This window comes from Mesoplodon densirostris, chromosome 20 (assembly GCF_025265405.1).
Source record: "Mesoplodon densirostris isolate mMesDen1 chromosome 20, mMesDen1 primary haplotype, whole genome shotgun sequence".
NCBI lineage: Eukaryota > Metazoa > Chordata > Mammalia > Artiodactyla > Ziphiidae > Mesoplodon > Mesoplodon densirostris.
The window spans coordinates 12,429,144-12,451,278 of NC_082680.1; the positions used below are offsets into that span (position 1 = coordinate 12,429,144).

The 22,135-nt window shown below is 44.0% G+C and overlaps 1 protein-coding gene across 3 annotated transcripts in view; it reads left to right on the forward strand.

Moving 5' to 3' along the window:
• Positions 1-22,135, forward strand: part of STOX2 (storkhead box 2) — a 199,241-nt gene that overhangs the window by 171,790 nt on the left and 5,316 nt on the right. For all 3 annotated transcript variants that reach the window (XM_060085796.1, XM_060085797.1, XM_060085798.1), the window contains 2 exons: positions 9,139-9,291; positions 17,344-19,609. In XM_060085796.1, coding sequence (XP_059941779.1) covers positions 9,139-9,291; positions 17,344-19,609 — 2,419 coding nt within the window. The remainder of the gene's footprint in view (positions 1-9,138; positions 9,292-17,343; positions 19,610-22,135) is intronic.

The following is a 22,135-nucleotide window of genomic DNA, read 5'->3' on the forward strand; positions in this document are numbered from 1 at the left end:
AATGTGGAGACTTCTTAGCAAAGGTTTGAATTATGGAAACGGATAATTGGCCTGATGGCTCATATTTTCATTGTGACTTTTCAGCTACAAATCTATTGCAGTAGCGGAACGATCCAGAAGTGTTCGAGGTCTGTGATTAGAGAGATGTCTGTTATCATCCTTGGTGACGGTGAAGACAGCTCCCGAACTACGGAGTTCTCACTTCTCCCTGTCCACTGATTGCCTTCTCTATCTGATTCTCCACCCTTTGTGGCTTGTCCATCTCTGCTTATCCTATGACAGTTTTTCATCAGTAGTCAAATCTCAATAGCAAGAGTAGTAGCTAATATGACTAATTAAATCTTGTAGCCTTGGGAACATAATGGGTTTCTTCTGTAAACCAATGAACTGGCTGATTTGTCATTACACCTAGTGCATCTCTGCATTAGACAGGCTGCTAAGCAGATTCAGGTGATATGGTGGACATTAACCCGTGTGTGTGTGTGTATGTGTGTGTGTGTGTGTGTATCTGCCACCATGACCACTCTTATTTAACTCTCATTAGAAGTTTCTTAGTAAGTCATAGCTAATAGACACCATTAACTGTAGAATTATTAATGAGAGCCTCTTATTTACATTTTCTTTTGAATTAAAACAATTTATCTAAATAATAAGCTTAGGAATTAGACCTTCTTTAAGAGAACTCCATCAAGTGTTTAAATAAAGCACCAGGGAGCTTTAGAAAAGCTGTTAGAGAGTTTCTAAATTTTCCAAAAAAATTTTTTATTGTCAACTTTACTGCCATCGACGATTGCAATGAAGACTCAGCCTTGAATTTCTGAGATCAGTGGCATTTAAGCCAGACATACAGTAAACTGGTAAAAATGCCTTTTTCAATGCTGGGTGCCTTTTAAATTTCAGATACAAACATTTGAAAGTCAAGTATAGCAATTTGGTTTCAAGGGAAAGCTGCTTAAAATGAAGCAGCGTGTGAGTTGATGGGGGTTGTGTTTTCTGCCCTCCTGTAAGGGTATTTCGGTCTGCAAGAGGGTGTATAGGAAGGGGATGTGTGTTTTTCTAGAACAGCTTTTTAAAAAAGAGCCGTCTGTTAAAAGAACCAAAAACAACACCTATACATAAAATTGGGGTTAATAAATTGAACTAAATTGTAAAACACAAGATTCATCTGATTCGTTCTGCCTCCAAGAAACTGTTCACTTAACCTCAGAGAACTTATGATTTCCCCAGGCCCAAGGGTATTGAAGGTAAAACTCGGCACATTCGTCGTTCTATGAATAGTTTGTTGAAAGGAATAGACCTGTATTATCACTGTGCCCACTGTACATTTTACAGGCATGTTTGACCATTTTTATGAGTCACGGTATCTACTGCATGTGGTAGTTTTATTGGCATCTATAATTTTAACTTTAGTGTTAATTTTGGCAGTCCAGAGAACAAAAACAGGCACACTTTGGTCCTGAGGAGCAAGACTTTGAGTTAGAAAAGAGTAAATTATGAAGCCTTTATTACACGGGAAAAAATTAATAGCCAATGAATCTATTTTGCTATCCTTTTTAAAATTACAGCGTACTTTTTCCAGTTGGATGAGCATTGAACTAGTTTTCTCCAGCAAGACGGAAATAGAGGTAGACATCAGTACTATATTATGCTTTTATGCCAGAATTCTGCTGCATTGATACACAATCAAAGAATTTGAGAGTCTGAAGGAATCTTTGAAATTATGTCATCCAAACCCTCATCTGCAGACACAGAGTGGTAATTATATTTTGTTATAAGAGACTGGGCACTTATCAAACTATCTCCTGAATGCCTTTTTATATTGGCAGTTTCCCAATGATAAATTAGTACAGTTTCAGAACTACATTTCTAAGTAGGTTGCTTTGGTTCATGAACTTCGTTAGGGTCAAAGGTAACTCTTCAATCCAGACTACAGAGTGAATTGACATTTACGATGGAAAACAGTATGTAAAAATAAAGAGGAAAACAGGATAATTCAAACGAAATGCTGGTACTTGGGGAAAAAAGATTATTTAAAGAAGGCTAAGATAGAAGATGAACTTTGGGGAACTTTCAAGGTTGTATTATAGTTTATTGTAATGTGATCCACCTGGAAAAATTACAGCTTTCCTTTTCGTATTTGATGGGTATGAAAATGGGTACTTTAAGATGAAAGGAAATAGATTTATGTTTGTCTTTCTGGTAGGTATCTTTTGGAAAGCTATGGGTATCATCTGGGAAGGGGTGAATGTAGGTTGGCATGGAAGTCACATCTTCTTAGTTGTGTCCCTCCCCCGCCCTGCCCCCCCTCCGTGTGTATGCAAAGGTTGGGGAGCACAGAGAACCTAAATTAGTGACTGGGGAAAATGGCATTCTTAGAGGACTGAGCTTTATTATAGTTCTTACTTTTTTTTTTTTCCTACAAAAAGAACCAAGATAGGAACAGTTTTGGAACTTGAGTGCCCAGAGGTTTGGGGGATCTAAGAGTCACTCAAATAAATTTCTTGAAAGGATGAATTATGTGAGAGAGAATTTTTTGGAAGAATTCTAACTAAAGTAACTGGCTAGAAGTTGGAAGGGAGAGTAGATAAAGGGGGTTAAATAGTAAAAATGCATGGGCATGATAAAGATATTTCTGAGGTGGAAGTCACCATCTGTAGAAGATAAAAGACAGAGGAAGTCGGCACATGCGTGATTTCTGCTTGTTGTCCCAGACCCTCCTTCTCAGTTGCCTGGCGGTGGTAATAGTCACCAGTTTGTTCCCCACAGTTGCACAAGAGTGATTTTCTAACACAAACGTGTCATGTAAGTCCCCTGTATAAACATACACAGGGTTCCTGTCAGCATAAAGGGTAAGAGCTCAGGCTTCTGGTCTACGAGGAGGCTACATTTCTCTCCATCTCACCCCCAGCCTGCTCCAGATGAGCCAGAATAGGCGCTCAGCATCCCCAGCTCAGCACGCTGTGCCGTGCCCTGCACACGCTCAGTCCCGCCTCTGGTACAGCGGCTGCATCCTTCAGTCTCCTCATCACCACCAGACACATTTCTCTTTGTCCTCATGCTTCTTAGCCTGACGGTAGTGCCTTACATGAAAGAAGTGTCCACATATTCACTGAGGTATTTGAAATCTAATGTGAAATGCTCTCAAAATCAACAAAGTTTACTTAGAATTGTAATGTTGTCATGCCTTCTCACATTTTAAATTCATTTAACAGAAATTTATTGAATGCCTGCTCTGTCCAAGGCACTGTGCTTGGCTTGATCTGAATGATCCTGGATTTGACAAATGTTCCCTGAGGACTGGACTTAAATGGATGTTTGTAAGAAAATAAAGCTGAAATAAAACCTATTTACCCCTGCTTTCTAGAATAATAGGACAGAATTATAGCATTTTACAAAGAATTGGCTAGCCCACAAAGTAGCCATGAGCTTTTACAGGAGTTGTCTTTATGAACATGTTAGAACTAATTCTGGCAATAGAAAAATCCACCCTATAAATTATAGACAAGTAGCAATTCATAGTTTATGCAAAATGTGGCCGTTTCTATAGATTATGGTGACCAATAATATTTTAGCGGTATTTACATTCCCTTGTTTTCTTCTTTGACCAGAAATGTGGTCCAGTTGTTGGAAGAATTTTCTAGTAGCATATTTTAAGAATGACTTGTTGGTTCCTTAAGTAGGTCTGATATAAGATCCAAAGCAAATCATTGTAAACTTGAATAAGATGTGTTGATCGATACCTGTAATTCCTTTTATATAGGTCTTAAATGCATGTCTTAACCCTCACTTAATGTATAATTATTTTTCTGCGGTAACTGCTATGTTTTGGGCAAAATTAATAGGGAGAGTCTTAGAAATTTCATGGTTAAGTATATTCGGTCTCATTAAATCCTTTGTTTGTTTTGCAATTATTTAGCAACATATATGAATAAAATCACAACTCTTTGAATACCCTGAGCAATTCCTTGGATTCTGATGTTGTAAATGGATATTCATTCATTCAGCAAACAAGTACTGGGTGTCTGGTGTGAGCTCTGCATTATTCCAGGTACTGAAAATGTAGGAATGTGGGGTTCACGTTTCCTTCTGTCTTGGAGCTTATATTCTAGTGGGTGAGACAGACAGTATACCAGTACACACATACACACATTCAGAGAGTGAAGACAGTGACTTGGAAGGACCCTGGTACCAATTCCAGTAGCGGGGGGAGGTCCCCACTCCACCAGCAATTCTCTGACACCAGCTGAGTGTCCTACAATTCATCCCAATTCCAACACCATCTACCTGGAAAGCATCAGATCCCACGGGTTAAGGGCTCAGTCCACAGGAGTGCCCTCACCCCACCCCACCCCACCCCTGACCACAGATGCCACTCGCAAGCCCAGATTGTCACCTGTGTTCTGAAAGGCTGGTGATAGATTGGAGGCTCCCACCACCTCCTCCTTGGGTTCAGTTACTTTGCTGGAGCAGCTTACGGGGAGAAACACTTTACTTACTAGTGTGCCAGTGTATTATAAAAGAATACAAGTCAGGAAGAGCCAGGTGGAAGAAATGCATAGGGCAAGGAATAGGGAGGGGGCACGGAGCTTCCATGCCCTCCCAAGGTGCACCGCCCTCCCCAATCTCCACGTATTCAGCAACCTTGGAAGCTCTCTGAACCCCATCCTTTGGGTTTTTATGGAGGCTTCATTACATAAGCATGCTTGGTTAGATCATTGGCTGTTGAGGATTGATTCAACCTCCAGCCACTCTCCTCTCCCCGGCGGAGGTCAGGGGGCGGGGCTGAAAGTTCCAACCCTGTAACCACGTGGTTAGTTCTCCTGGCTATGAGCCCCCATCCTTAGGTGCGGGTCCAAAAGTCACCTCACTGATGTAACAAAGATACCTTGATCTCCCTCACCACTTAGGAAATTCCAAGGGTTTTAGGAGCCCTGTGCCAGACATGGGGATGAAGACCAAACATAGATTTCTTATTATAAACCATAGTATCCAGTAACATGAGAGAGAGTGCACTGTGGTTTTAGGACAGCATTAGATCGGGTGCCTGGGCAGGGCTTCCCGAGGAGGCCCTGTTTAAATGGAGACCCAGAGGAGGAGAAGCAGCCCGTCCTGCAGAGATCTGCGTGAGGAACATCCCAGGCAGGGGCTCAACAAAGGCGAAGGCTCTGAGTGGGGAAAAAGTTTGGTGAGTTCAAAGAACAGAGGAGGTTGTGAGCATGTTGTAGGGGGAGCGGAAGAGGGGTCGGCGGATGGTCCCAGATGTGGGTGGACGGGCTCAGGCCAGCGGAGACCCACCCGGCAAGGCGTTCCGATCTCCTAGGCGCAGTCGGCAGTCACCGTAGGATTTCATGCAGGGAAGCGGCGTGTTTTAGGCTTTTCTAAGAAGACTGCTCTGTGGAGAAGGGAGTGTTGGGTAGGAGAGAGGGCTGGGAGGCATCAAGCCATTGTCATGGGCCAGGTGAGGGGGGACAGTGGCCTGGGGTAGGGGTCGCATGGCAGATGGAGTGGAGGGAAGAGACCCAGGAAGCATGTGGGTGTAGAGGAGACAGGATGGCCGGTGGGACGGGACTGAGAAGTCATTTATGTTAGTGCAGTATAAAAACAAGACGACGGGCTTCCCTGGTGGCGCAGTGGTTGAGGGTCCGCCTGCCGATGCAGGGGACGCGGGTTCGTGCCTCGGTCCGGGAGGATCCCACATGCCATGGAGCGGCTGGGCCCGTGAGCCATGGCCGCTGAGCCTGCGCTTCCAGAGCCTGTGCTCTGCAACGGGAGAGGCCACAACAGTGAGAGGCCCGCGTACCGCAAAAAAAATAAAATAAAAACAAGAGGACGTGGAGATGGTCACTTAGAGCATCCAAATTCCATTTGGTTCTCTCTCCTGAGTTAAATGTTATTCCACATATTCAGTATTATAGTGAAACTGAGCTTTTTCAATACCAACGCGTTTCAGAGACACTTAAAGCTTACTTGCCTCTTACAGTTGGCTGCAATGACTGAAAAGAAATTAACTTAGAAGATCAGTAAATGTTTGATATTTGTTAGTTAAACTAAACAAAGAATTTCAGCTAACAGCATAAGGACAAGTATGACCTAAACTCGTTAATTTTGCTAATAGTCTTTCCTTTTTTACAGAAAGCTCAAGTTCCCTATAACCTATACGAAATTAGAAAATAGACCTGCATTATTTTAAAAAATCCTATTTAGTATTTTTGTATCTTTAGTCTGCTGAGAAGTCCATAAGTATGATAGGCAAATTCTAGAAGGTGTTACCCTCCCAAATGATGCACAGGTCCAAAGGTACTGGAACGTGCTTTGATCCCCACTCCCCGCCCTTGTTAGCTGACCCCATTGTCCTTTTCATCTGACTTATGAAATTATTCCAGGGACTTCCCTGGAGGTCCAGTGGTTAAGATGCCCTGCTTCCCAGCCGCATAGCACAGGGAGATCAGCTCGGTGCTTTGTGACCACCTAGAGGGGTGGGATAGGGAGGGTGGGAGGGAGACGCAAGAGGGAGGAGATATGGGGATATATGTGTATGTATAGCTGATTCACTTTGTTATAAAGCAGAAACTAACACACCCTTGTAAAGCAATTATACTCCAATAAAGATATTAAAAAAAAAAAAAGATGCCGTGCTTCCACTGCAGGGGGGCATGGGTTCCATCCCTGGTCAGGGAACTAAGATCCCACATGCCGCGTGGCATGGCCAAAAAAAAAAAAAATTCCGGGTGACTTTGAAGTCCACGTAACCAACCTAGCAGCTCTTAAGAAACCTGCCTCACTGTGGCTCATCCTGTCCTGTAGAAGGTGGAGGGACAGAGAAGGATCCACAGGAGAGATCTTTAGAGTGGCTAAGGCTGAGCTACGCAGCCACCATGGGGAGGGGAGATTTGAACATGAGTAGCTCCAAACACACCCCTCTACTGCATCTCACAACCACCATTAGTTCATCCTTTACACAGAAGCCTTTAGAAATCGGTTGTGTTTGAATGAAGGGTACAACAGCTTTTCAAAGATTTAAATACACTCTTCTAAGCAGTAGCAAGCTTGCCTACTGAGATGGTCACAGTCCACATAATTCTGTCATTTTTGAGTCACCAATATGAATTGAGCCTCATCAACCAGTGAGTGAAACTCACATCCTCAGCAGCAGCCCAAAATTCCGTGTTCCAGCTTCTGCCCTCTGCTACCCCAACAGATATTTGTGAGCATTTCTCAGAGGTCTATCTCTTTATGAGACTTACATCCCATAGGCCCTGGCAGTCTGTGGGTTCTAAGTTAGGTCAGTTCCTGGTTTCTACTGTTCTGGATTTGTGCATTTCCCCCCTCTCTCTGGCTGTTGAGGAAGTGTCTCCCTCTTGTCAGACCCATCTTACAGAGAATGGAGCCACAGCAGAGCTGACTGGAGCCCCGAGGGATGCAGGAAAGAGGGGAGCACTGGACTGAGCTGGGCCTGGGGATGAGGGGGGGTCAGGCTTCAGCCTTTGACACTGGGGTCCTGCTGCTGCATCTGGTGCACCTGTTAGACTTACCCCCTCAGCTGGTGGTTTCCATTCCCAGGTGCTGTTGCCTGGTTTTATCCATCAAACCATTTCCCATCCAGTCCATCAAAGCAGGGTTCACGTTCTTTCTCAAAGGGCCTCAGGATTCCCCCATCAAACTAAGAGTTGTGGCTGGGTGCAGTAGGCTGGTCCACCCCAGAGCACCCAGACACCTTCCTGGAGGGTGTTGCTTAATGTCACAGGTTGGCCCAAGTCCAGTTCTGGTTAGTCACGGTGATGTATAACAAGAGTGAAATCATACTTGGAAAGAAGAGGAAAGATGATGTAAATCCATGTGGGGAAGAAGCTTAGAAGCTCACAGATTTTCTACTCTGCTGATGGCTTCACCCCCTTTCGGAATGGCCTTTCTCAAGTGAAACCTTACAGAACCCCAAGGAGGAAACAGGTGGCACCCAGATGTCAGGAGCAGATTTCCCTGCCCTCCCACCCCTCCCTCTGCTGGGGGCACCCCTCCCTCCCCCCAGAAGCCTCTCCGGGGAATGCTAGGGATCCTTCCTTGGAACATGACTTGAAAATCACCACACTGTGACGCCAAGATTGCAGAAAGGAAGGCGGTTATGTGCCTTGAGTGTTGCCGTCTCCCCAAGAGCCACGTCTACCCCTGGCTTCTGGGTCTGCAGCCTCCTCCCACCTGCATTGGCTCTTTCAGATGCAAACGTGTGCAGGATGCCAGAGCCCCTCCTGGGCGGTAAGATCATCCTCCACGTGGCCACCGGAGTCCTCTTCTTGAAATTCATATCTGACAGTGTCATGCCTTAAATTCCTTCTCTGGCGCACCATCCTCCATAGAATCAAGGCCTTGGGCACTCAGCTCTTTGCTGATAATAGTCCCTATATACCTGTCCCCTTTCTCTGCTGCTCCCCAGAAAATACCCCTACGCCCCACAGCCACCCGGCACCCTCCCACTTCAGCACCGGATTCAGGCTGCACGACCTTGGTAAAACCTCCTCTCACTTCCGGGTTCTAAGCTCCGTCCTCACCTCTGGCTGGTGTACATCTCTCTACCCTCTCTGCCCCAGAGTTTATTTTTCAGGCTTCTCTGGTGCACGATGAACGTTGGTCTGTCTCCTCCACTTAAATGGAAACTCCTTGAGGGCAGAGATATTGGTGGGAGGGGGCTTATTCACTTTCCCAAGTGACTCCCAAGCCCCCAGCAGATGCCTGGGGCAAAGGGCACCCAGCGTTTGAAAGAATGAATCCTCAAGTCCCCACAAGTGCATTTGTCGAGATGTGAATGACAGCTATTAAACAAATCAGCTCCGAGTTAATAAAAGCAGAGATCATTTGAAGAGGCTCCGTTGTTGCAAGCCTTTCAGTAGCAAGTCTATTTACACGAGATCTCAGGTTTTAAACGCAGGTCTTCTTTGTGGAAGCGATTGAAGCTTCCGCCGTTCTGTGCACGTCTTTCCACCTGAGTGGACGTGGCTGTAACGCACCTCAGTGTTGAGGGTTGGTTGTATTCATTGCACAAGGAACAGGTGAGAGTCACGGGAGAGGCGCGTGTGTGTGGAGGTGTGTGTGTGGCAAGTGGCTGGGTCTCAATGAACCACTTACTTGAAAATTGTCTTTCTGCAGGTGATGTGTCACCAATCAGTATGTCTCCCATCAGTCAATCTCAGTTTATCCCACTCGGGGAAATCCTTTGCTTGGCCATCTCCGCAATGAACTCGGCAAGAAAACCTGTCACCCAAGAAGCACTGATGGAGCACCTGACCACCTGTTTCCCAGGTAACAAGAAAAGAATGAGGCGCTTCCCAAATGGATGCGTGCTCTGGCTTCCCGTGTTTAAGTTCAATAGGAAAAGAAAAATCTTTTACAAAACTGACCAGTAACTTTTCTTAGTTCTGTAATTAAAAACCAAGGCACTAGTGTCCCTTCAAAAATAATTTGCCTTCTTCAGCTGTAATAGTTTTTAATTGGCACTGAGGGAAAGAAATTAAATCAGAATCCTTGAAGAATTCTGTGAAAAACGACCACAATTCCACTTAACCTTTACACCACAACCTTCTTAAAGTATGTGAACATCTTCATTCATGGGACCGGGTCAGAAACAACTGAAAATTTGAGTCCTAAGGGATTCAGCTACAAAGAGAGTAATGTCAAAAATAAACATTATCTTGCATGCTCATGTCACGGCCTGATGAGTTTTAAGAGTATGCTATTTGATAAATTAAACTGACCTTATTTTAAAAGAAAAAAATGAAATAAAATGGTTCTTTTTCCTTTTAAAATTTTTTTAGTTTTTAAATTTTTTTATTGGAGTATAGTTAATTTACAATGTTGTGTTAGTTTCAAGTGTACAGCAAAGTGATTCTCTCTCTCTCTCTCTCTCTCTCTCTCTCTCTCTATATATATATATATATATATATATATTCTTTTTCAGATTATTTTCCATTATAGGTTATTATCCTATATTGAGTGTAGTTCCCTGTGCTATACAGCAGGTCGCTGTTGTTTACCTATTTTGTATATTGTAGTGTGTATATGTTATTGCCAAACTCATAATTTATCTCTGCCACCCCCCCAGCCGCTGCTATCCCCTTTAGTAACCGTAAGTTTGTTTTCTATGTCTTTGAGTCTGTTTCTGTTTTGTAAATAAGTTCATTTGTATCCTTTTTTTTGATTCCACATATAAGTAATATTGATATACATATATCTGTCTTTCTCTGTCTGACTTATTTCAGTTAGTATGATAATCTCTAGGTCCATCCATGTTGCTGCAAATGGCATTATTTCATTCTTTTTAACGGCTGAGTAATATTCTATTGGGAGAAAATACAGACACACACACACATCTTATTTATCCATTCATCTGTCGATGGACACTTAGGTTGTTTTCACATCTTGGCTATTGTAAATAGTGCTGCTGTGGCCATTGGAGTTCATGTATCTTTTCAAGTTAGAATGTTCTCCAGATATATGCCCAGGAGTGGGATTGCAGGATGGTCTTTTTCTCTTAAGTATTATAAAAAGAAGATAATAGCCGAGCCACTGTATGAATAGTATCTGATGCCTCCAGTGCTAGGAGATGTTAGGAGTGGTGATAAGCTGAGGAATTCTCATGTCCTGTCTCAAAAGAAGCAGCCCACTACTCAGCTCCAGTGTATTGTATCTGCCCCCCCAAAAAATATAGAACCCTGCCAGAGTTGCCAAATCTTCTAATTTTTTAAGACAATCTGGAAATACAGTTTTATGTGAAATCTATAAATTTCCTTAAATAATGGCAATTTGCATGTGTGTGTGTATTTTAACATGTGTATGCTGACGACATACAAGTCGAATAAAACACATTATTGGGCCACCAGTTTGCCAACTTGGCCTGATCTCAACCCATACCTAGCTTGAAACAGAGCTTACGTTAAAAATGAGCGACAGGGCCTCCCTGGTGGCGCAAGTGGTTGAGAGTCCGCCTGCCGATGCAGGGGATACGGGTTCGTGCCCCGGTCTGGGAGGATCCCATATGCCGCGGAGCGGCTGGGCCCGTGAGCCATGGCCGCTGAGCCTGCGCGTCCGGAGCCTGCGCGTCCGGAGCCTGTGCTCCGCAACGGGGGAGGCCACAACAGTGAGAGGCCCGCATACCGCAAAAAAAAAAAAAAAAAAAAAAAAAAAAAAATGAGCGACAAACACTTGACATATTTTTCATTCGACCTAGAAGAGACCTTAAACCTCAGTAAAATGAGCTGTGGGCTGCATTTGTTAGCTTTTGCTACACAAATGCTGGGTAACAGTTACAGAACATCAGTGATGTATGACAATGAACATTTATTTAGCTCGTGGGTCTGTGGGTTCTCCACGAGTCAGCTGGTCCAGGCTGGAACTTGCCAGGTGACTGTTCCACCTGTACTCCGTCCTCTTTGGAGAAGGGGACCTATTCTGCTCGTTGGGGTGGCAGAGGCCCAAGAGAGCAAGTCCAGGGGCTCTGGGGCTCTTCAGACCTCTGGTCATGCCACGCCCACTAACATTTCATTGACCAAAGCAAACCTGGCCAAACTCAAAGTCAAGGTGTAGGGAAATGCAGCCCACCCATGGGGAGATGGCAGAGGGACTACTTTTAAATAGTCACCCACCATGTTGAGTCTCCCCACTTTTCCTGTTGCCCCAAAGGAACTTTATATTTCTCTCTCAGTGATTTTTTTCCCTCCTTTTGGGGTTTTCTAATTATCACCTTTGAACAACACGGGTTAGAACTGTGCAAGTCCATTTATCCTTGAATTTTTTTCAGTCAATCTAGTATCTGTATTTTCCTTTCATAGATCTTTAAATTAACTAAGGGTAAGGGAATGTTTGTGTTCAATTAGAGATCACAATATGTGGAATCAAAACCAGACTATCTCAGCTTCCTGCCCTTGGGTGAGTCATTTATCAATTCCTCTGTTTTTGAGGCAGAGATAGCAGTCCCTGGATTTTTGACCATGAGGGGGTCGGTGCCGCTAACCCCTGCGTTGTTCAGGTGTCAACTGTAATACGTTTTGAAATTACATGTACTCTTTAAAAGCTCTGACATGAGCCCACCCCTTCAACCTATTGATTATCTTAAATTTTCTAACATTTTATTATCTCTGAATATGCTTCACTGTCTGTCTGTCTTTCTCTGTTAACTTCCAGGCAACTCCTTTTCCGTTCAATAGTAAGATAAGAGAATCCCAGGTGAGATTACTTAAGGGGACAAATGTGTTCATGAACTAATGCTCTTGTGAAGGAAGGCTGTTCTTTTTGGCCTTTTACCTGGGTAGCTTCTTCTGACATCGAACATCCCAGCTGCTTTTAAAATCCCTCTGTTTTTATGTAGGTTCATGAGAGATCCCATAGCTTTTCCAAACTTGGTTACCTATCTCCCATTACAGGGCCATAAAATAGAGAACAGAGGATTTCCCTGGTGGTGCAGTGGTTAAGAATCTGCCTGCCAATGCAGGGGACACGGGTTTGAGCCCTGGTCTGCGAAGATCCCACATGCCGTGGAGCAACTAAGCCCGTGCCCCATGACTACTGAGCCTGGGCTCTAGAGCCCATGAGCTTCAACTACTGAAGCCCGCAAGCCACAACTACTGAAGCCCGTGCGCCTAGAGTCTGTGCTCTGCAACAAGAGAAGCCACCGCAATGAGAAGCCTGCACACCACAACAAGAGTAGCCCCCGCTCGCCACAACTAGAGAAAGCCTATGTGCAGCAACAAAGACCCAACGCAGCCAAAAATAAATAAAATAAATTAATTTTAAAAAATAGAGAACAGAAAGAACACAGAGCGAGTATGTAATAGGTAATTGTGGGTCACTGCCAGACAGCTGCTAACAGTATCACTAAGTTGGAATATTTTGTAGAGAAATCCATAGAACAACTCTTTGCTAGTTTTTATAGTAAGTGACCCTAAATCCCAAGGCCTTGCATTCAGATGGACCAAGAGGAGCTAACAACCTTTTTCATATGATAATTTATTGGTCAACCCTAGAAGTTTGCAAGGACACCATACAAACCTGAGTCTAGGGCAGGGCTTGGCAGACTATGGCCTGCAGGCTGTGTGTGGCCCTCCACTTGTTTTTGTAAATAAAGTTTTATTGGAACACAGCCACACCTGTTTGTTTATATATTGTTTTTGGCTCCTTAGGCTACAGTTACAGAGTTGAATAGTGGCAACTGGGAGATCATATGGCTCATCAAGCCTGAAATAGTTATTACTGTCTGGCTCTTTACAGAAAAACTTTGCCAACCACTGGTTTAGTGCAAGGTGGTAATTATTTAAAACTTTGTTCAGCAGTAGCTCTGTATTTTAAACTACTATTTCCCGAAATGAAGTTTTGTTTCCTGCCTGCCTTCCTTCTTTTCTTCTTTTCTTATCTCTCTTCCTCCTTTTTTCTTTTTTTCCTTTGATTTTCTGCTTTTCTTTTGCTATCATTTAAGTTACTTCAGAACAGAACAATTTAGAAAACTGAATACTGTTCAACTTCTGTTTGAAAAATGTATTTTAGTGCAATTCTAAAACTTTGGAAGGATTCAAATATAATTTTTTTTGTTTTTTAAAGGTAACACTATTTACTTTTTATTATTTTACTACTTGAAAATAAAGTTTTGAAGTCTAACTGAATATTATTAAAACATTCAAACTCTTATTTTTAATGCATATGTTATAAATAGAAAGAATAGTCTAGATTTTGGCCTCTTCCTGTTTTGGACATCCATATTCTAAAGAAAGGTTTTTTTTTTTTTTTTTTTTCTTTTTGCGGTATGCGGGCCTCTCACTGTTGTGGCCTCTCCCGTTGCGGAGCACAGGCTCCGGATGCGCAGGCCCAGCGGCCATGGCTCACGGGCCCAGCCGCTCCGCGGCATATGGGATCCTCCCAGACCGGGGCACGAACCCGTATCCCCTGCATCGGCAGGCGGACTCTTAACCACTGCGCCACCAGGGAAGCCCTAAAGAAAGTTTTTATTAAAAAGTCTTCTAGTAAAAATGTCTGATATGCCGATACTTAAAGCTTTTTATCATCTTTTTATATTAGTTAAATTTTTTTTTTTTTTTTGCTGTACGCGGGCCTCTCACTGTTGTGGCCTCTCCCGTTGCAGAGTGCAGGCTCCAGACGCACAGGCTCAGTGGCCATGGCTCATGGGCCCAGCCGCTCCGCGGCATGTGGGATCTTCCCAGACCGGGGCATGAACCCATGTCCCCTGCATCGGCAGGCGGACTCTCAACCACTGCGCCACCAGGGAAGCCCAGCTTTCCTTTTTTGCAACAGCGTAGTAAACCAGTCAATTATGAATTCTTCTAAATGAGCCTTACCATTTTTAAAAAATTTCTGTGTGACTAGTGCCCCCTGAGGTTGCTCAGCAGAAGCAGACCATTAGTAGGGTTACCAGCAGGGGCATAGAAGCCTCTTTTAAGCCGTTCCTCTTATGTGCAAGCATTTTCTGTATTATGTTGGCTCTCACGAATTGCAAATATATAGCTTGGGTTGTATCACTAATTCAATTGGCACTCATTTTTGTTTTGTACAGAAACTACCTTAAATTTTTTTTTAATTTGTTATTATACCAGCCTTAAAAACCAACATACATTTGCATAAAAACCAACATACGTTGCTCAAGAGTAGAACCTTAGACAAAAAGGAAACCATGCAGCTCAAAAATTAAATAATTATATTAAACAATACATCATTCAGAAGCAGTATTATCTTTTCTGCCTTGATCACAATGGGTGCCCTCTGAAGAGGGTAACAAAAATGGGTATGTAACTTACTCATACATGGACTCTCTCCCCTTGAGAACTGCAGGCCATTTCTAGTGTTTTTGTATTGCACTTTCATAGTTTTGGAAGGATTGGGGGAGCCTAAACTTCTCAGCTTACCCAGCTGTTCTAGGCTGTTACACAATGTTCTTTGAAAGTATTGGGGGTTTCCATGGATCCTGACCCTAAGTTGAGACTACTGATAGCTAACATTTATGAGCACTCACTGTGTCAAGCACTGTTCTTCATACACTGAACTCATTTAAACTCACAACAACCCTCTGAAGGTAGGTACTATTATTGTCCACATTTTGATGACAGTCAGTAGAGGCTCAGAGAGGTTAAGCGAGTTGCCTAAGGTGATACCAGCTGTAGTAGTTCTCTAAAACAGTCATAACAAAGTACAGGTGGCTCGTCTTACAGTTCTGGATGCTACAAGTCCCAAATCAAAGTATCAGCAGAGTTGGTTGGTTTCTTCTGAGGGCTGTGAGGGGAGAATCTGTCCCAGCCTCTCCCCTTGGCTAGTAGTTAGCTGCCTTCTACCAGGGTCTCTTCACATCGTCTTTTCTCTGTGATGTCTCTATGTCCAAATTTCCCCTTGTCATAGTGGCTTAGGGCTCACTCTAATGACCTCATTTTAACTTGATTATCTCTATAAAGACCACATGTCTAAATAAGGTCACATTCTGGGGTACTGGGGTTTAGGACTTAAACATATGAATGGGGGGTGGCGCGCTTTCAATCTCCACTGAAATTGCCATTTTTGTGGGTCAGACACGGTTGAATATTGCCAGGATGATTCAACCTGACCTATTTCCAAATGACATCATTCAGGTCAGTCTTAGAAATATTATCACCCTTGACTTGCCTGGCACTGAGGAAGGGAGAATACTAAAGAAATAAAGTAAATGCTCTATAGCCTAGAGAATTTATACTCTCTTAAGAATGTATGTTCTTAATTATCTCAAAGTAGACAATGCTTAAACGTGCACACAAAACCCTTTGAGGGCTTCCCTGGTGGCACAGTGGTTGGGAGTCCGCCTGCCGATGCAGGGGACACGGGTTCATGCCCCGGTCCGGGAGGATCCCGCATGCCGCGGAGCGGCTGGGCCCGTGAGCCATGGCCGCTGAGGCTGCGCGTCCGGAGCCTGTGCTCCGCAACGGGAGAGGCCACGACAGTGAGAGGCCCACGTACCACAAAAATAAATAAATAAATAAAATAAAACCCTTTGAAAAAAATGTCAGTCCCTGTACAAAGGAATATCTGTGATTTTTTCCTGGAATTTCTATTCTAGCAAAGACAGCAGTTTGGGACTCAGCGACCAGATAGATGTAGAGCCTCTAAGCTTTCACTGGTGTATTTATTAGAGCTCTCTGGTTATGAATCTGAGAAACCACCTTCATCCTGCTGGCTCATGCCAACAAGGATGAAGTTCTCACCTGAATTCCACCAATCACTTTCAAATTTGAAGGTGATGATTTCAAAATTGGAGAGTACGTCCTAAACAATGGTCAAGTCTAGTTGCCCTTTGATATAATTTACAAAATTAAGTTTATTAAGTAAACTTAATCTTAAAATGAGTGTATGGAGTAACTCCAAGTGTACGTGGTAGCCTCTATGTATTTTAGATTTGTTTTTCAATGCCAAGATGGCTATTTCAACCCTGTTTCCCTAGTTGCTTTTATTGAAAAAGTCTTTTTTGTAAATTTATATATACTGAAAATGTTTTTTCTTCATTTAAAAATATTCTGTCTTTGGGAATTCCCTGGCAGTCCAGTGGTTAGGACTCAGTGCTTCCACTGCAGGGGGCACGGGTTCAATCTCTGGTTGGGGAAGTAAGATCCCACATGCCGGGAGGCCAAAAACAAAATTCTGTCTTTAATGATTCAGTTCAGTAAAGGTTTTTAACAACAGTAGCCACCTAACCCCATCTATCATCCATGTCTCTCTTCCCAGCCTTTATATTTTCCTGTTCTGTTGGTACTAATATTCCATAAGAGTTATCAGAGAAAACTAGGATTCACACTAAACTCAATGAACACGTGTGAATCCTGCTTAGTTTCTGTATGATACTACTTAGAGGCTTGCAAAATTAGTTAGATTCTGTTTTAGTCGGTTCGGGCTACTGTAACAAAATACCATGGACTGGGTGGCTGAAACAACAGACATTTATTTCTCACAATTCTGGGGGCGGGGAAGTCCAAGATCAAGGCACCTGCAGATTTGGTGTCAGGTGAGAGCCCTCTTCCTGTTGTGCAGACAGCCATACCCTCAAGTCACAGAGAGAGAAAGAGAGAGAGAGAGAGAGAGAGAGAGAGAGAGAGGGCTTAGTCTCTTCCTCTTCTCATAACGCCACATCATAGAGGCTGCACGCTCATGACCTCATCTAAATAAACCTCATCACCTCCCAAACACCCCACGTCCTATTACTGTCACATTGGGGTTCGGGGCTTGAACATGGGGATCGGGTCGGCAGGGGGACCATTCAGTCCAGAGCATGCTTGGAAAACTCCGGAATCAACCACACGTCCCCTCTTCATTCTCACGAGTGTGTCCTTTGGGTTTCAGGTGTTCCCACCCCAAGCCAAGAAATCCTCCGGCATACGCTGAACACGCTGGTCCGGGAGCGGAAGATCTACCCGACTCCAGATGGTTACTTCATCGTAACCCCACAGACTTATTTCATAACTCCTTCCCTCATAAGAACTAACAGTAAATGGTACCATTTGGATGAGAGGATACCTGACAGGTCTCAGTGTACCTCTCCCCAGCCCGGGACCATCACGCCCTCTGCCTCAGGCTGCGTCAGGGAAAGAACGTTGCCCAGGAACCACTGCGACTCTTGCCACTGCTGCAGGGAAGATGTGCACGGCGTGCACACGGCCACCCTGCAGAGGAAGCCCGCCAAGGACTGCAAAGACCCGTACTGCCCTCCTTCCCTCTTCCAGGTGCCACCCACTGAAAAGAGCAAAAGTACTGTCAACTTTTCATATAAGACGGAAACTCTCTCCAAACCTAAAGATAGTGAAAAGCAGTCCAAAAAATTTGGGCTCAAGTTATTCCGGCTCAGTTTTAAAAAAGACAAGACCAAACAGCTAGCCAATTTTTCCGCCCAGTTTCCTCCCGAAGAGTGGCCCCTGCGAGATGAGGACACGCCAGCTACTATCCCTCGGGAGGTGGAAATGGAGATCATTCGGCGTATTAACCCAGACTTGACTGTGGAAAATGTCATGAGGCACACTGCACTAATGAAGAAACTTGAAGAAGAGAAAGCGCATAGGAGTAAAGCCGGGTCCTCCGCCCATCACAGTGGAAGAAGTAAAAAGAGTCGGACTCATCGCAAGTCTCACGGGAAGTCTCGGTCGCACAGCAAGACACGAGTGTCCAAAGGAGACCCGTCAGATGGTTCCCATCTGGACATCCCGGGTGAAAGAGAGTATGACTTTTGCGATCCTCTTACCAGGGCTCCCCGGGAAGGCTGCTTCATCATCGAACACAAAGGTGATAACTTCATCATGCATAGCAATGCAAACGTGATTGAGTCTCATTTCCCCATGACTCCAGAATGGGACGTGTCTGGGGAACTGGCCAAAAGGAGAACTGAGATGCCTTTTCCTGAGCCTTCCAGGGGAAGCTCCCACTCAAAAGTGCACCGAAGCCACAGCCATACCCAGGACCGAAGGTCCAGGAATGAGAGATCCAACAAGGCCAAGGAGAGGTCCAGATCCATGGATAACTCCAAAGGTCCTCTGGGTGCTTCTTCCCTGGGGATGCCTGAAGACCTGGCTGAAGGCTGTAGCCAAGATGACCAGACCCCCAGCCAATCCTACATTGATGACAGTACTTTAAGGCCTACACAGACTGTCAGTCATCAAAGGGCTCACATTTCATCCACAAGCTACAAAGAGGTGTGTATTCCAGAAATAGTCAGTGGCAGCAAGGAACCTCCCAGTGTTTGCAGCCTCTTGGAGCCAGGCAAACCGCCCGAGAGTTTGCCATCCTTTGGTGAACTCAACTCTTGTCCAACAAAAACAGCTGCAGATGACTATTTCCAGTGTAACACCTCCAGCGAGACGGTGCTCACGGCGCCGTCACCTCTGGGAAAGAACAAAGAGGACCATGACACTCTGACCCTGGCGGAAGGGGTGAAAAAGCTGCCTCTGTCGGACAGGCAGGCCCCACATCCCTCCAGGGAGCCTGTAGGACACAAGGAGGAGTCGCCAAAGGGGCCGGGTGGGGGCCCAGTGGCTTTGGGCGCTGTGGCCGAAGGGATTGCCAATGGACGCCTCATCCAGCATCACAGTGCCGAGCCCAGCAGCCTGGACAAGAGGAAAGAGATATTCAGCAAAGACACACTGTTCAAACCTCTTCACAGCACCTTGTCTGTAAACAGCTATCACAAATCAAGCCTGTCCATCCTCAAATCTCACCCTAAGACACCTGCGGACACACTGCCAGGCCGATGTGAGAAACTGGAGCCGTCCCTAGGGACCTCGGCTGCACAAGCCATGCCAGCTTCCCAGCGTCAGCAGGAGTCAGTGGGGAACCAGGAGGCCTCTTTTGACTATTACAACGTCTCTGATGATGATGAGTCTGAGGAAGGGGCAAACAAGAACACAGAGGAGGAGAAAAACAGAGACGATGTGGGCACCATGCAGTGGCTCCTGGAAAGGGAGAAGGAAAGAGACTTGCAGAGGAAATTTGAGAAGAACCTCACCCTCCTTGCCCCAAAGGAAACCGACAGCAGCAGCAACCAGAGGGCCACCCATTCAGCGCGCCTGGACAGCATGGACAGCAGCAGTATCACGGTGGACAGTGGATTCAACTCCCCACGGTAGGAAGAGGCATCTCTCTGCACACACATACACCTACCGGGGCCTGGGGCTTTATAAAATAACTCGGAAGGTTTCTGATTTCACAGTCTCAGTTCTGTGAATGAGGGTTGAGAGTTGTGTGAGTTGTATTGTTAACAGCCTGTTTCTGACTTCTTTTTCAGGAATTGAAACAAATGTTTCTGCAGCTGTAGAGATCACCAATCTGGACTGGTGGGTTGGCTCCTTCCCATCCAATCTAAGACCAACATTTCCCAGTATTTTTCCTTCGATGTTTATATTGCCACCATGCTGATAAAGGAAGGGTTTTTTTTAAAGGTCCTTCAAAAATAGTAACTTTTTGAGTAGAATGAGTAGTCAATGTGGAGGTGGGAGGTAGGGGTTGGGAATAACTTGATGGACTCAAGGATGGGGAGTCCTTCTAATGAGAATATGATAGCCAATTTCAAAACCTTTCCAGTGGACCTAGAAGCCTGTTAACTATTTTAATCCCGACTTTTTATGCCGCCCTCGCCCCTTGCTCTCATACACCTTCTTCTCACTGCTCAAAAGTCTGCAGACACATGGAACCTGTTCCTGTTATATAAAGATTAGGGGCCTGTGCTCCATTAGTTCAAAGCATGTGCCAGCACTTTTCTTTCTCCTCCTGCAGAACTAACACCATTTAGGCATGCTGATCGTGGTGGCTTCTTTTCAGTAGGTGCTGGTAATTCAGCAGAGGTTGACAGCTAAGAGTGTGCAGTGCCCGACGGCCACGTCCAATGCAGTGAAGTGGTTCAGGGGTTTAGAAAACAAAAGGGAGTCTTTGCAACTTTCCTTTTTTCTCCTTAATTCTTCCTTCTCTTCCAAGAGCAATTTGGGACCTGATTCTGCTTCTAGATTCTACTCCAGATTGGTGACTCTGAGATGCAGAAATAACGTTGAGAGACTGACATCTCCCATTAGTTGTGATTCCCAGCTTTTTACAGTATTTATTATTTTAACAAGTCTGAGATATGATTATGTAGTTCATATATTTATTTTAATTATTAAGAATTAAAATTAGTTATGTTGTGATCATTTCACTCTATCTATGGATAATTTGGGGACAGAGCATTCCAAAATCAGAATTGGGGATCGTTATTCTGTTTGTCCCTTATTAGGCCTTTGTTATTTCTTAAAGGGCTAGTTCTTTTTATTATTATTATTAATTTTTTTTTATTGTCGTGTAACCTTCTTTTCCAAGTTAACGCATGTGTGGAAGTCTAATGTCTAAACAAACCACAGAGATGGCACTCTGGTTAAAGTAGAGACCAGGAGCCCCAGATCTCCTCTGCCCATCCCTCCAGGACCCTAAGAGGCTTCAGGGGACCATGACACTCAGTCTGAAAACTACTGGCCTATTAAGTGACTTTTCTAAGACATAATTTTTGCTAAATATTTTTTAATCCCAAATCGAATCTTGACCAATTATTTTATATATTCTTTTCTCTCTACTTCCCTCTTCAGCTCTTGTTTTTCCTCTTGATTTCCTAGTAGGGATACCAGATAAGCATAATTGAAAGTCTGCTATTGATGGTAGAAGTTCAGTACCATCGCTTATGGAAGGTGTGGGTCATTTGCCTGGACGTTATGCTCTACTGTTTCTTATTATATAGCCTCTCCCTGCCTGATGCTTCTCTGCACCAGTTTCCAGCAATTCATTTGGCCCTCTTGGCCCCTGGACCTCCACGGAGGGAAAACTGCAATACTCCAGAGATAGCTGCTAAGGAGACCTTGAGAGTAGTTTAGTGGGTTCTAACTCAAAACCTTACCACTGCATAATATTGAAAGTTTTTTGTTTGGGAACAAGTAAAAAGAAATGTTCATGTAATCATTGAACCAATCTCTCCACAGAATATATTTTATTATCTCTAAATTTGGAGTACAGAATATGGAATTTATGAATGGGATTATTTCTTGAACTAAGCTTATTTGCATTGCTTTAATAATGTACTCGAGGTCAAATGCGTTGTCCTGGTAGAAGAAAAAGGTCTTCCTAAGGAGACAATCTTCACCCAGGAGCTATGTATCTGCCCAGTGTTATTAGGTGGAATTTTCTCTACAGAAAAAGGTAGATCACCAATAAATTTCATGCAGTTAGAGAATCTACAGAACAATCCCTAATTTTACCCCTTTCATAATTAATATCCTTTGGTTAGAAGCTGGGTGACAAAGTTATTTTCTATAACTATTTTTAAACTACTTTAAAATTTTATTTTATCTTATTTGAAGTATCTCCCTATACTTCAATAAATTCACTAATTTACCTTTCTGATGTATGAAAATGGTCTGCGAAGGAGAATATTTGAGTTACAGGGAGTTTTATTCTCCAGCGTGAGGAGTATTACAGCCATATAGTATTACCACACTGACACCTCTCCATCACTGCAAGATACAGGAATCTTAAGTAGGCCGTTTATTCAGAATTTTCAGTAAATAATTGACAGAGCAACTAAGATCTAACCTCCCCACTGCCAAAAAAAAGAGAAAAATCAAAATCAAAAAAG